Source organism: Bombyx mori, chromosome 19 (genome assembly GCF_030269925.1).
Source record: "Bombyx mori chromosome 19, ASM3026992v2".
NCBI lineage: Eukaryota > Metazoa > Arthropoda > Insecta > Lepidoptera > Bombycidae > Bombyx > Bombyx mori.
In genome coordinates this window covers 2,006,531-2,022,314 of record NC_085125.1, presented here as the reverse complement: position 1 = coordinate 2,022,314, position 15,784 = coordinate 2,006,531, and the positions used below count along the sequence as shown (strand labels likewise).

Sequence of the window (15,784 nt, the reverse complement as noted above, 5' to 3'; positions counted from 1 at the left end):
TGGAGTGATGGCAAGAGTTCTCCAGCATCACCATCCTCCCCATTTTTGCCATCCGTCAAATACTAAGACACACCGTTCCCATTTTCTAAATGCTACAGAGACTTCAAACCAATTTATAGATCGATAGTTTCACTTTGGACCTCACCACAAAATGAAAAAAAATTATATTCACAACCTTAGCACACTTAATATTTGAGATTAGATATTAATATTAGAGATATTTGCTTAGCACTAAGAATACAACCCCAGAACCAAAATGCAGAGTAGACATAATATTTAGTGGACTTTAGAATTGATGCAAAGATTATATCTGTACAAAGCGTGAATAAGACGAACAGTGGCGTAGCGAGGGGGTGGCAAGAGGGGGCATCATGCTCCGAACGCTACTCAAAAGATGACGCCAAATAGTCCGCAAATTAAATAAAAAAAGCGGATAATTTTTTTACTGGAAAATATATTTTAAATTTAGTGTCACTGTATTGTATGATAAATTTTAATTCGTAAATAGAAAGGAAAAAAGGAACACTAATAGCCTAAATAGGAGCGCTAAAAAGGTATTGTGCCCCGGGCGGGAGTTAAGCTCTGTACGCCACTGAAGACGAAATGTCATAAATGCACGCTTTACAGGGCATTTCAAAGTTAAAAGTCATCCTTAAATAACTATACTGCTTTAAATATTTTTTTAGTAACGTTTTTTTTATGATTGAAGGATTACTGGTGGCCCGGAGACCTTTCCAGTTTTACCAGCACATGTGGGCTCAGCCAGGAGGGGCGGGAATTGCTAACAACTGCCCGAGCGCCTCCGAAGGAGACCTGAAAATTCAAGAGCAGCTGCTTCGCGAATGAATCTACTACCGGATCGGAAGCGCGACCCGCTGAGAAGATCCGGCGAGAAACTCAGCGAGCTGATTCATGAGTTAGGTTGCACGTCGAACTCTTTGTCGAGTTGGACGCGTACGGTTACCAGGGTCCCTAAGCCTGCTCCTGGTGTTAGAGCTGAAGGTGTCTAATGCAAAGGTTATTGGGTCTGATGGATCCGTAAGGACGTGACAATTAGTATTCTTAGATGTAATGTATGAAAACAAAACTGTGTTAACTGAATTGCAATAGTTGGACGACCTATCCGCGACTTGTACAGAACGATTACCTGATCCATCGATTTAAAACTGACTGAAGACAGCTGAAGATCGTTAGTGAACGTTTCTCGGAAGACAACAGAACCGTGTACGCGGTCAAGAACCCCGAGATAGAGAAGAACGCTTGGACCCATAGCGGAGAATTGACTATCATCTGCCAAGGGAACTGATCGTACAGCTGTGGAAAATGAAAATAAACATCAGACCCTGGATTGTTCCGTATTTCAGTACTTATATCCTACTAGCCATACTCGCCTGCTTCGCTGGGCATTTAAAATTAACATTATTATTTATTGTCATTATTATTAGGGAGTCCAACACTCATCTAAATATTAGTCTATCCATTAAGTACATGTAGTTTCTACATGGATACCAAGTTTCAAGTCATTCGGATGCAAGGAACATCCGTAAAAACCACTGTAGATTTATATTTTAGTATAGATGTCATGTAGGTACATGTTATTCAATTTAAATGTTTATGTAAATGAAATGTATTTTTATTTCTTCATATCACAAACAGACTGTAATAACTTTTCTCGGAAAAGAATACAGGTAGATAAAATAGAAGAAATAGAGTTATAAAACCGTATCGTGACAACGATATTTTCAGGATTCATCGGAATCTCGTCGTTTCGGTACTAGGACGTCTTCTGAACCTCCACGGGTAGGTACCACCGCGTTGTCTATTTCTGCCATGAAGCAGTAATACTTTTCGGTTTGAAGGGCGGGGCAGCCGTTGTACTGTGAAAACTGAGACCTTACAACTCATGTCTCAAGATGGATGGGCGGCATTTACGTTGTTGATGTCTATGGCCTCCAGTATCCGCTTAACACCAGATGTGCCAAAAAACATGATTCCTTTGCCGTTCTATACTTATGATAAAAATAAAGCTGTTGCCGCGCCATATCTATGGTCTTGAAAGGACGCGGGCAGCTACTAATAATCTATTACGTGCCCAATTTTCACGCTTAGTTTAGTTTAGTTTATAATAGGAATTAATTTATAGGTTTATTTTCGGCTAATATTTTATAAATTATTTGGTTCAGAACTCACTTTTTCAATAAACTCCGGATTGTCTGTGTAGGAATAAACGTAAAATATCAAAACGTTTGAAAATATAACACACTGCATGCCGAAGAACCTGCAATCGTGAATGTAACATCAAATAAACGAGCAAGTATCCTAACAGCTTCCACGACTGTAAGATTAAAACGCATTTAATCTTCCAAACCATAAAACTTTCACGTAGTATGTCTTTACCAGCTCTGTGGAAGATCTTCTCTCTCTCGATTTCTTCAGATCGTGGGAAGTTGAGAGCGTAGAACTTTATTTACGGCTGATTTTTGTTTATTTTTTTCCTACTTATTTTAGTAGCCTTGAGGGTTTATACTAGATTCGCTGGGCGAGTAGGAGAGCTCACGGGACTCTTACCTGATGAATTTGCTAATAGCTAGTATTAGCAATTTAATAACTATACTGCTTTAAATATTTTTTTAGTAACGTTTTTTTTATGATTGAAGTATTACTGGTGGCCCGGAGACCTTTCCAGTTTTACCAGCACATGTGGGCTCAGCCAGGAGGGGCGGGATTTGCTAACAACTGCCCGAGCGCCTCCGAAGGAGACCTTAAAATTCAAGAGCAGTGCTTTGCAGAATCTACCACCGGATCGGAAACGCGACCCACTGAGAAGATCCGGCGAGAAACTCTGTGGTCTGTGTCTTAGGGTTATTTGTTAATAAAGCCTCGGGACACTTTTATACGCACGTATTGGTCATGGTCATTCCGGGTAAGAGAGGGAGGGGGAAAATTGTGAAACCAACATAAAATAATTAAGTTTTAATACCAAAAATGTTGGATAGCAATGCCAACACAGATACGCTTTTAAAAGGCACCTATCGTAGTATTTAAACGACACAGACGCGTCGCTTGTTAAGAATACATAAAGACCATGAACGTAGAGAGAGAAGAAGAAGAACGAAGAGTACACAGAGAACAGTAGAGTTCATCCATACTACCTGGAACCACTGCATTCATCAACAGTGCTTTTCCAAAGATGTTTATTGCCGCGTACCATCTGGCTTTGGAATGAGCCCCCCTCCACGGTGCTTCCCCAGCGCTATGACATGTCCTTCTTCAAACGAGGCTTATAGAAAGTACTTATCAGTAGGCAGCACGTTGGCTCTGCCCCTGGTATTTCTGAAGTCCATGGGCCACGATAGCCCCTCACTAATAGGTGGGTCGTAAGCTCGTCTGCCTACAAGGGCAACCAAAAATAAAATAAAAAACGCATCGATTGTAAAATTTGAAATAGTCACCTGATACCTTCGATGCTGGCAACGTCCTTCAGTCTTGGTTGAGTCTTCGGGCCGCATCGATTGCGAATCAAAACGTCCAAGTTACGTTTCAGAGAAAACGCCATTAAGTATTTATTGCCTGAAACCGTCGAGTGGCTTTGGAATCAATTGACCTTGATTTTTTTTTATTGCCTGGGTGGGTGGAATAGCTCACGCCCCACCTGGTGTTGAGTTACCGCAGCCCATAGACATCTACAAGGTTAATATCGCCACCCACCTTGAGACATGCGTTCTAAGGTCCCAATTTTTATAGTAGGTATAACGGCTGCCCCGCCCTTCAAACCGAAACGCATTACTCCTTCACGGCAGAAATAGGCAGGGGGGGGTGCTACCTACGCGTGCGAACTCAGAAAACGCCCTGCCACCAGTAATTACGCAAATTATAATTTTGCGGGTTTGATTTTTAGTACACGATGTTATGCCTTCACAGTGGAAGTTAATCGTGAACAATTGTTAAGTACGTATTTCCTTACAAAAATAATAATTAGTACCTGCCTATGGGGTTCGAAGACAGATGCATCGCTTGATACGATTGCACCGACGCATCCACGATGACACATTGATTGATGATATTGAGTATACGTTCCTAGGCGTCACCCTCGACAGAGGGATGACATTCCGTCCCCACGTAAAAACGGTACGCGATCGCGCCGCGTTTATACTAGGACGACTCTATCCAATGCTTTGTAGACGAAGCAAACTCTCCCTCCGTAACAAGGTAACCCTCTACAAAACTTGCATACGCCCCGTCATGACGTATGCAAGCGTAGTGTTCGCTCACGCGGCCCGCACCAACTTGAAACCCCTTCAGGTTATACAATCCCGATTCTGCAGGATAGCCGTCGGAGCACCATGGTTCCAGAGGAACGTGGACCTCCACGATGACCTGGAGCTCGACCCCGTCAGTAAGTATCTACAGTCGGCATCGCTGCGCCACTTTGAGAAGACGGCACGACATGAGAACCCTCTTGTCGTGGCCGCCGGAAACTACATACCCGGTCCTGTAGACCGTTTGGTAAACCGTCGACGTCGCCCAAAGCACGTCATCACGGATCCTCCTGAACCATTAACGGTGCTTTTAGGCAATACAAGCACCGGTCACCGTCCTCGTCGAACCCGTCGCTTGCGACGAAGGGCTCGACGAGCGAATTAACCCACAGACACAGCCCACTGAGTTTCTCGCCGGATCTTCTCAGTGGGTCGCGCTTCCGATCCGGTGGTAGATTCTGGTCATTCCGATAGAGGCACCCGTCACGTGCGGACGTGCTCATCGTCCACTCGATCGCCCGGTCTTTGTTCGCCCGGCTTTTGTTAGCCCGGCCATTGTTCGCGCGGCCTGTGTTCGTGGTACATCTGCCGACAAAGTGGTTTCCTGCAAGTATTTATTTGTTTTGTTTCTTTTCGTAACTTCTGTTTTGTTGTGCTTTTTCTTTGTCCTGTAGTAATCGCGCCGCATTGCCACCTGTGTTCAATAGAACCGCTCAGGTCCGAGAAGTTGGGGCCTCGCCGTAAGGCGAGTGTTTTCAAGACCCGGGGCCGCCCCACCTGGGTACTCAGCGATCATGGACGCTGTATTCGCGGAATTCCTCCGACTTCGCCACCCACAGCTCGCCTCGGAGTTTTTGGCCTTCAAGGCCAATCACACTGCGAGCCCTCTCGAGGACTCCGCCGCGCTCGCTGCTCCTGCGTCGCCTGTACCTGCGTGCAGAGCTTCTGCATTGAGCACCGCAGCCTCTGTCGTGCCTGCCGCTCCCGTGTCGCCTATACTGGCGAGAAAAGCTGCTGCGTCGTCCGCCGTGACCATCGTTTCAGCTGAGCGATCATCCGCGGCCTCCGTCGCGCCCTCTAAAACACCTACACTTGCTCGTAGGTCGCCTGCACCCGCCTCCTCGTGCTCCGACTCTGACTCGGACATGGAGGTCGCCCCCGCCTCATCGACGGATGGATTCACCCTGGTACAGAAGGGTAAGAAGCGTGCCGCGGAGTCTCGAGCTCCCGCGGCCGCTAAAATTAGCAAAGCCGTGAACGCGTCGCGCCCCCGCCCTCAGACTCCCGTTGCGCCCCCAGCCCGTGCCACTCCGTCGCCGCGTCCGGTGGCACAAAATAAAACCCAGACCCCTCCCCCGGTTATCCTTCAGAAGAAGGCAGCTTGGGATCGAGTTTGCCTGGCCCTTAAGGCCAAAAATATAAATTTCACGAATGCCCGTAATCTCGCGAACGGCATTCAAATTAAGGTTCAAACACCCGACGACCATAGGGCCCTCTCTTCTTACCTCCGTAAGGAGCGTATAAGTTTCCATACGTATACGCTCCAGGAGGAGCGCGAACTCCGCGTTGTAATACGCGGAATCCCTAAAGAGTTAGATGTAGAGCTCGTAAAAGCCGACCTGTTAGAACAAGGCCTACCAGTGAATTCTGTGCACCGTATGCACACCGGTCGCGGTAGGGAGCCATATAATATGGTTCTAGTCGCTCTCCAGCCTACCCCCGAGGGTAAGAAAATCTTTAACACACAGACCGTCTGTAGGCTCTCTGGTATCGCTGTCGAAGCCCCTCATAAAAAAGGCACTCCTAGCCAGTGCCATAACTGTCAATTGTACGGGCACTCTTCCCGTAACTGTCACGCGCGCCCCCGATGTGTTAAGTGTTTGGGCGATCACGCCACGGCCCTCTGCGCTCGCGACCAAAAAACCGCGACGGAACCGCCTAGCTGCGTCCTGTGTCGAACACAGGGTCACCCCGCGAATTACCGTGGTTGCCCCCGAGCCCCTAAAATAAATCGCCGCGTCGCCCGCCAAAACCGCCTCCGAGCTTCCGGCCCAGACATCAAAGCCTCGGCACCCTCTGCGTCGCAGGCTAAGCCAGCGTTCGTTCCGGCGGCGGTGCCCAGTGTCTCGGCCTGGGCAAAACCGCTGCCGTACACGAACACGGCTACAACTCCCTCCTCCGCGATTCGTCCCGCCCCCGCGACTCGTCCCTCTCCCGCGACTTGCCCTCCGACCGCGTCCGACAATCTCGCTTTAGCGATCGACTTCTTTCAGTCGATCAACTTTGAGCGCGTTAACGCTTTGGGCGACGCCATTCGCGCTGCCTCCACTGCACAACACTTTATCGCCGTTGTGCAGGAATACGCCGACGTATACGCGTCATTAAATACGTACGTCCTCCCCTCACTCCGCCGGTAATCAATGGCGTATATAAGTAGAGTAAAGCCCCTATCCGTAACGATAGGATTTTTTAACGCTTACGGTCTCGCAAATCAACGTGATCAGGTTTCTGACTTTTTGCGTGACCACCAAATTGATATCTTTTTAGTGCAGGAGACCCTACTTAAGCCCGCGCGCCGTGACCCTAAAATCGCGAACTATAACATGGTCAGGAACGACAGGCTCTCTGCCCGTGGTGGTGGTACCGTCATTTACTATAGAAGAGCCCTGCATTGCGTCCCGCTCGATCCTCCCGCGCTCGCTAATATCGAAGCATCAGTGTGCCGAATCTCACTGACGGGACACGCGCCGATCGTTATCGCGTCCGTTTATCTTCCACCGGATAAGATCGTTCTAAGCAGTGATATCGAGGCGCTGCTCGGTATGGGGAGCTCTGTCATTCTGGCGGGCGACCTAAATTGTAAACACATCAGGTGGAACTCACACACCACAACCCCGAATGGCAGGCGGCTTGACGCGTTAGTCGATGATCTCGCCTTCGATATCGTCGCTCCGCTAACCCCGACTCACTACCCGCTAAATATCGCGCATCGCCCGGATATACTCGACATAGCGTTATTAAAAAACGTAACTCTGCGCTTACACTCGATCGAAGTAGTTTCAGAGTTAGATTCAGACCACCGTCCCGTCGTTATGAAGCTCGGTCGCGCTCCCGATTCCGTTCCCGTCACGAGGACTGTGGTGGATTGGCACACGCTGGGCATCAGCCTGGCTGAATCTGATCCACCATCGCTCCCGTTTAACCCGGACTCTATCCCGTCTCCTCAGGATATCGCTGAAGCCATAGACATCTTAACGTCACACATCACCTCGACATTAGATAGGTCATCGAAACAAGTTGTAGCGGAGGACTTCCTTCACCGCTTCAAATTGTCCGACGATATTAGGGAACTCCTTAGAGCTAAGAACGCCTCGATACGCGCCTACGACAGGTATCCTACCGCGGAAAATCGTATTCGAATGCGTGCCCTACAACGCGACGTAAAGTCTCGCATCGCCGAAGTCCGAGATGCCAGATGGTCTGATTTCTTAGAAGGACTCGCGCCCTCCCAAAGGTCTTACTACCGCTTAGCTCGTACTCTCAAATCGGATACGGTAGTAACTATGCCCCCCCTCGTAGGCCCCTCAGGCCGACTCGCGGCGTTCGATGATGACGAAAAAGCAGAGCTGCTGGCCGATACATTGCAAACCCAGTGCACGCCCAGCACTCAATCCGTGGACCCTGTTCATGTAGAATTAGTAGACAGTGAGGTAGAACGCAGAGCCTCCTTGCCACCCTCTGATGCGTTACCACCCGTCACCCCGATGGAAGTTAAAGACTTGATCAAAGACCTACGTCCTCGCAAGGCTCCCGGTTCCGACGGTATATCCAACCGCGTTATTAAACTTCTACCCGTCCAACTCATCGTGATGTTGGCATCTATTTTCAATGCCGCTATGGCGAACTGTATCTTTCCCGCGGTGTGGAAAGAAGCGGACGTTATCGGCATACATAAACCCGGTAAACCAAAAAATCATCCGACGACCTACCGCCCGATTAGCCTCCTCGTGTCTCTAGGCAAACTGTATGAGCGTCTGCTCTACAAACGCCTCAGAGACTTCGTCTCATCCAAGGGCATTCTCATCGATGAACAATTCGGATTCCGTACAAATCACTCATGCGTTCAACAGGTGCACCGCCTCACGGAGCACATTCTTGTGGGGCTTAATCGACCAAAACCGTTATACACGGGAGCTCTCTTCTTCGACGTCGCAAAAGCGTTCGACAAAGTCTGGCACAATGGTTTGATTTTCAAACTATTCAACATGGGCGTGCCGGATAGTCTCGTGCTCATCATACGGAACTTCTTGTCGAACCGCTCTTTTCGATATCGAGTCGAGGGAACCCGCTCCTCCCCACGACCTCTCACAGCTGGAGTCCCGCAAGGCTCTGTCCTCTCACCCCTCCTATTTAGCTTATTCGTCAACGATATTCCCCGGTCGCCGCCGACCCATTTAGCTTTATTCGCCGACGACACGACTGTTTACTATTCTAGTAGAAATAAGTCCCTAATCGCGAAGAAGCTTCAGAGCGCAGCCCTAGCCCTAGGACAGTGGTTCCGAAAATGGCGCATAGACATCAACCCAGCGAAAAGTACTGCGGTGCTATTTCAGAGGGGAAGCTCCACACGGATTTCCTCCCGGATTAGGAGGAGGAATCTCACACCCCCGATTACTCTCTTTAGACAACCCATACCCTGGGCCAGGAAGGTCAAGTACCTGGGCGTTACCCTGGATGCATCGATGACATTCCGCCCGCATATAAAATCAGTCCGTGACCGTGCCGCGTTTATTCTCGGTAGACTCTACCCCATGATCTGTAAGCGGAGTAAAATGTCCCTTCGCAACAAGGTGACACTTTACAAAACTTGCATAAGGCCCGTCATGACTTACGCGAGTGTGGTGTTCGCTCACGCGGCCCGCACACACATAGACACCCTCCAATCCCTACAATCCCGCTTTTGCAGGTTAGCTGTCGGGGCTCCGTGGTTCGTGAGGAACGTTGACCTACACGACGACCTGGGCCTCGAATCAATTCGGAAATACATGAAGTCAGCGTCGGAACGATACTTCGATAAGGCTATGCGTCATGATAATCGCCTTATCGTTGCCGCCGCTGACTACTCCCCGAATCCTGATCATGCAGGAGCCAGTCACCGTCGACGCCCTAGACACGTCCTTACGGATCCATCAGATCCAATAACCTTTGCATTAGATGCCTTCAGCTCTAATACTAGGGGCAGGCTTAGGGACCCCGGTAACCGTACTCGTCGAACTCGACAAAGAGGTCGACGTGCAACCTAACCCATGCATCAGCCCGCTGAGTTTCTCGCCGGATCTTCTCAGCGGGTCGCGATTCCGATCCGGTAGTAGATTCATTCGCGAAACAATTGCTCTTGAGTTGTTAGGTCTCCTTCGGAGGCGCTCCCGCGACTCGTCCCTCTCCCGCGACTTGCCCTCCGACCGCGTCCGACAATCTCGCTTTAGCGATCGACTTCTTTCAGTCGATCAACTTTGAGCGCGTTAACGCTTTGGGCGACGCCATTCGCGCTGCCTCCACTGCACAACACTTTATCGCCGTTGTGCAGGAATACGCCATTAAATACGTACGTCCTCCCCTCACTCCGCCGGTAATCAATGGCGTATATAAGTAGAATAAAGCCCCTATCCGTAACGATAGGATTTTTTAACGCTTACGGTCTCGCAAATCAACGTGATCAGGTTTCTGACTTTTTGCGTGACCACCAAATTGATATCTTTTTAGTGCAGGAGACCCTACTTAAGCCCGCGCGCCGTGACCCTAAAATCGCGAACTATAACATGGTCAGGAACGACAGGCTCTCTGCCCGTGGTGGTGGTACCGTCATTTACTATAGAAGAGCCCTGCATTGCGTCCCGCTCGATCCTCCCGCGCTCGCTAATATCGAAGCATCAGTGTGCCGAATCTCACTGACGGGACACGCGCCGATCGTTATCGCGTCCGTTTATCTTCCACCGGATAAGATCGTTCTTAGCAGTGATATCGAGGCGCTGCTCGGTATGGGGAGCTCTGTCATTCTGGCGGGCGACCTAAATTGTAAACACATCAGGTGGAACTCACACACCACAACCCCGAATGGCAGGCGGCTTGACGCGTTAGTCGATGATCTCGCCTTCGATATCGTCGCTCCGCTAACCCCGACTCACTACCCGCTAAATATCGCGCATCGCCCGGATATACTCGACATAGCGTTATTAAAAAACGTAACTCTGCGCTTACACTCGATCGAAGTAGTTTCAGAGTTAGATTCAGACCACCGTCCCGTCGTTATGAAGCTCGGTCGCGCTCCCGATTCCGTTCCCGTCACGAGGACTGTGGTGGATTGGCACACGCTGGGCATCAGCCTGGCTGAATCTGATCCACCATCGCTCCCGTTTAACCCGGACTCTATCCCGTCTCCTCAGGATACCGCTGAAGCCATAGACATCTTAACGTCACACATCACCTCGACATTAGATAGGTCATCGAAACAAGTTGTAGCGGAGGACTTCCTTCACCGCTTCAAATTGTCCGACGATATTAGGGAACTCCTTAGAGCTAAGAACGCCTCGATACGCGCCTACGACAGGTATCCTACCGCGGAAAATCGTATTCGAATGCGTGCCCTACAACGCGACGTAAAGTCTCGCATCGCCGAAGTCCGAGATGCCAGATGGTCTGATTTCTTAGAAGGACTCGCGCCCTCCCAAAGGTCTTACTACCGCTTAGCTCGTACTCTCAAATCGGATACGGTAGTAACTATGCCCCCCCTCGTAGGCCCCTCAGGCCGACTCGCGGCGTTCGATGATGACGAAAAAGCAGAGCTGCTGGCCGATACATTGCAAACCCAGTGCACGCCCAGCACTCAATCCGTGGACCCTGTTCATGTAGAATTAGTAGACAGTGAGGTAGAACGCAGAGCCTCCTTGCCACCCTCTGATGCGTTACCACCCGTCACCCCGATGGAAGTTAAAGACTTGATCAAAGACCTACGTCCTCGCAAGGCTCCCGGTTCCGACGGTATATCCAACCGCGTTATTAAACTTCTACCCGTCCAACTCATCGTGATGTTGGCATCTATTTTCAATGCCGCTATGGCGAACTGTATCTTTCCCGCGGTGTGGAAAGAAGCGGACGTTATCGGCATACATAAACCCGGTAAACCAAAAAATCATCCGACGACCTACCGCCCGATTAGCCTCCTCGTGTCTCTAGGCAAACTGTATGAGCGTCTGCTCTACAAACGCCTCAGAGACTTCGTCTCATCCAAGGGCATTCTCATCGATGAACAATTCGGATTCCGTACAAATCACTCATGCGTTCAACAGGTGCACCGCCTCACGGAGCACATTCTTGTGGGGCTTAATCGACCAAAACCGTTATACACGGGAGCTCTCTTCTTCGACGTCGCAAAAGCGTTCGACAAAGTCTGGCACAATGGTTTGATTTTCAAACTATTCAACATGGGCGTGCCGGATAGTCTCGTGCTCATCATACGGAACTTCTTGTCGAACCGCTCTTTTCGATATCGAGTCGAGGGAACCCGCTCCTCCCCACGACCTCTCACAGCTGGAGTCCCGCAAGGCTCTGTCCTCTCACCCCTCCTATTTAGCTTATTCGTCAACGATATTCCCCGGTCGCCGCCGACCCATTTAGCTTTATTCGCCGACGACACGACTGTTTACTATTCTAGTAGAAATAAGTCCCTAATCGCGAAGAAGCTTCAGAGCGCAGCCCTAGCCCTAGGACAGTGGTTCCGAAAATGGCGCATAGACATCAACCCAGCGAAAAGTACTGCGGTGCTATTTCAGAGGGGAAGCTCCACACGGATTTCCTCCCGGATTAGGAGGAGGAATCTCACACCCCCGATTACTCTCTTTAGACAACCCATACCCTGGGCCAGGAAGGTCAAGTACCTGGGCGTTACCCTGGATGCATCGATGACATTCCGCCCGCATATAAAATCAGTCCGTGACCGTGCCGCGTTTATTCTCGGTAGACTCTACCCCATGATCTGTAAGCGGAGTAAAATGTCCCTTCGGAACAAGGTGACACTTTACAAAACTTGCATAAGGCCCGTCATGACTTACGCGAGTGTGGTGTTCGCTCACGCGGCCCGCACACACATAGACACCCTCCAATCCCTACAATCCCGCTTTTGCAGGTTAGCTGTCGGGGCTCCGTGGTTCGTGAGGAACGTTGACCTACACGACGACCTGGGCCTCGAATCAATTCGGAAATACATGAAGTCAGCGTCGGAACGATACTTCGATAAGGCTATGCGTCATGATAATCGCCTTATCGTTGCCGCCGCTGACTACTCCCCGAATCCTGATCATGCAGGAGCCAGTCACCGTCGACGCCCTAGACACGTCCTTACGGATCCATCAGATCCAATAACCTTTGCATTAGATGCCTTCAGCTCTAATACTAGGGGCAGGCTTAGGGACCCCGGTAACCGTACTCGTCGAACTCGACAAAGAGGTCGACGTGCAACCTAACCCATGCATCAGCCCGCTGAGTTTCTCGCCGGATCTTCTCAGCGGGTCGCGATTCCGATCCGGTAGTAGATTCATTCGCGAAACAATTGCTCTTGAGTTGTTAGGTCTCCTTCGGAGGCGCTCGGGCAGTTGTTAGCAAATCCCACCCCTCTTGGCTGAGCCTTTGCTCGCCCACCTGTCCTGGTGAAACTGGAAAGGCCTTCGGGCCACCAGTAAACTTTCAATCATAAAAAAAAAAAAAAAAAAAAAAAAAAAAGATTCTGCGAAGCACTGCTCTTGCTAGGGCGGTGTTAGCAATTCTCCGGTTTGAGCCCCGCGAGCTCACCTACACAAGCTAGGGTACGCTGAAATAGCCTCTCAAGGCTATCAGCATAGGTAGAAAACAAAAAAAAAAGGACAGTGAGGAGATATGAATACTGTAATACCAAAATCGAATGAACTAGGAACCAATAGTAAGGAAGCCGGTGATCATCTTTAAGCCGAAAGCAGTGAAATTAGAACTTCCCAAAACTAGCGATCTTTAATCTCGGGTCCAAAATAATGAAGAAGGACACTTACCGTCAACTTTAACGCATCTTTCAGCCAACACGTGCAGCACTGTCGCGAGACAGGCGATCGCAACTAATGTTGTGCAGAAAACAGCAAGAGCCCGCGCTGAGCCACTCACTGGCTTCGCGTCTTGGCTGACGCACCAGTCCATGGACAGCAGTTCGGCCTGAAACACAGGACGGCTACCCTTAAACAACTTCCTAATGAATACACACTTAACTTATGTTCACTATATGATTTCAAACCCGCAAAAAATAAAAATTTAAGTAGAGATACGTAGGTGAAGAAAAACCTTTAGTATTTAACCCTTTAAGCCTTTAAGACTCTTTATTTAAAAACAAGATTTGTCTTAGACGGATTCACTGACCTTATCTGTCAGTTCAGTTTTGGATAATTTAATAATACTGTTTGAAATATTCATATAATAAATTACATAAACCGCAATGAAGTCTTTTATTGTTCATTCATTCTGTAGTATTTAGAAGTCTCAAAATCGATGTTTGCATTCACGTTGTGGCTTCTATGGATTTCAATAAACACTTTACATCACATGAGTTCGTTTAGCTTTATAAGCAATAAAACAAAATGCACATGTACCTACCTGCAAACCATATTTCAAAACGCTTTGATTGACACAATTCTGGACTGAGTTCCATGACGTGTCAGCCGGCTGCTCCCTCCGACATCTGGACACACAGACGCCGCGGTGTATCTGAGTTCTGTTGTAGTGCTTCAGTGTTTGACTTGAATATTCCTGGTGAATTACAAAGATATATTTTTAAATTACATTTCATGTTCAATCTTCGTCTTGTTCCTAGCGTTTTCCTGGCTTAGTACCAAAGTCCGCTTTTCTATTAAAACTCCACTTTGCCTGGTCTTTAGTATCTTTCTGTGTGAGGTTATTCTCCTCCAAATCCTTTACCACATTCAACCAGCGTTTCTTGGGCCTACCGCGGTTTCTTCGACTTGGTACGTTAAGGTTGAGGCATCTATTTCTGACGTAGTCTGGAGGCCTGCGGCTTCGGGCTTATATGATTGTACCATCGGAGACGACTTAATTCTTTACTTACTTTGTAATTATAAAAATTACTTAATGAGTTTAGTACTTCTGTTACATTGCACGGAAGGATGGTAGCGATCTCGAGAGGCTCATCGTGACCGGCAAGGTGGGTGGAAAAAGGTCGTTAAAGGAAGGAAGGTCATTAAGCATACGTTGGTCCGCATCGCTTTTGATTCCACATTTTACAACGCCCTCCATCCACACCGCCAGAGACAAGATTAAATGGAGAAAGATCATGCGTGTGAAGGTGATAAAAAAGGGTGGTCACGACCCTCAACAGTGAAGAATACGTCACAAGTTTAGATATAGCATACCCCGCATCGCAGCCAAAAGATAACATGACATTCACTGCTTTTTTGTATGGTATAGATGAAGATTCGAGTTCACGGCTTATCTTTATCTTTACGATGAAAGGAAGACTCCACCAAGCGAGTGATATTGCTCGGTAGCCGACACGATCCAAATGATGTTTTTTTTCCTATCTAAGCTGCTGATAGCCTTGACAGGCTATTCCAGCGTAACTTTAACTAGTAGGTGAGCTCACAGGGCCCAAACCTGACGACGTTCCTAACACGAGCCCTAGCAAGAGCCGTGCTTCGCAGAATCTACCACCGAATCGGAAACGCGACCCACTGAGAAGATCCGGCGAGAAACTCAATCGGCTGTGGGTTAATTTACTCGTCGAGCCCTTCGTCGCAAGCGACAGGTTCGACGGGAACGGTGACCGGTCCTTCCTAAAAGCACCGTTAGTGGATCGGGAGGATCCGAAATGACGTGCTTGGGGCGACGTCGACTGCTTTCCATTCTTTCCGCAGGATCGGGAATGCGAATGTTGTTGCGCGGAACTGGTATTTATTTTTTTATTTATTTATTTATGTAAACACAGAAAACAAGACACAGTACAGAGTAATAGGAAAATTATGTACAAAGACACTGCTTATTTCTTTGAGAAATCTCCTCCAGCAGACCTGCGAGAGGATAATGAGAATAATAATAAAAAGTGATAAGTGTGTGTAGAACAAATAACACATAACTAAAATAACAAATACAACATGAGAATTATAGCACATACACATAGCAAATATTATAAGTAACACAGTAACACTCGTATATGCGAAGAGTATAGAACCATGATCATTCGGTTGATGAGAGATAAAATTGTTTGACCTTGTATTTAAAAACAGAAACAGACTTGCAAACTCGGATGTCAGCCGGCAACGAATTCCACAGTCTGACCGCGTGCACAGTAAAGGAGTGAGAATAGAAATTGGTTTTGTGGGAAGGGAATAACAAAACAGAACGTTGGTTGGACCTGCAGGGAGCATCAGGAGAACGAATGAAAGAGAATCGCTCACGTAAATATAAGGGAGAAGTGGGCTTATGTAGGATATTGAATA

The 15,784-nt window shown here is 48.4% G+C and overlaps 1 protein-coding gene across 2 annotated transcripts in view; it reads right to left on the bottom strand.

Moving 5' to 3' along the window:
- Nucleotides 1–15,784, bottom strand: part of LOC101740410 (nose resistant to fluoxetine protein 6) — a 29,369-nt gene that overhangs the window by 6,797 nt on the left and 6,788 nt on the right. For both annotated transcript variants that reach the window (XM_062673885.1, XM_038017788.2), the window contains 5 exons: nt 13,929–14,081; nt 13,337–13,493; nt 3,453–3,570; nt 2,191–2,278; nt 1,148–1,314 (listed from right to left, as the gene is read on the bottom strand). In XM_062673885.1, coding sequence (XP_062529869.1) covers nt 1,148–1,314; nt 2,191–2,278; nt 3,453–3,570; nt 13,337–13,493; nt 13,929–14,081 — 683 coding nt within the window. The remainder of the gene's footprint in view (nt 1–1,147; nt 1,315–2,190; nt 2,279–3,452; nt 3,571–13,336; nt 13,494–13,928; nt 14,082–15,784) is intronic.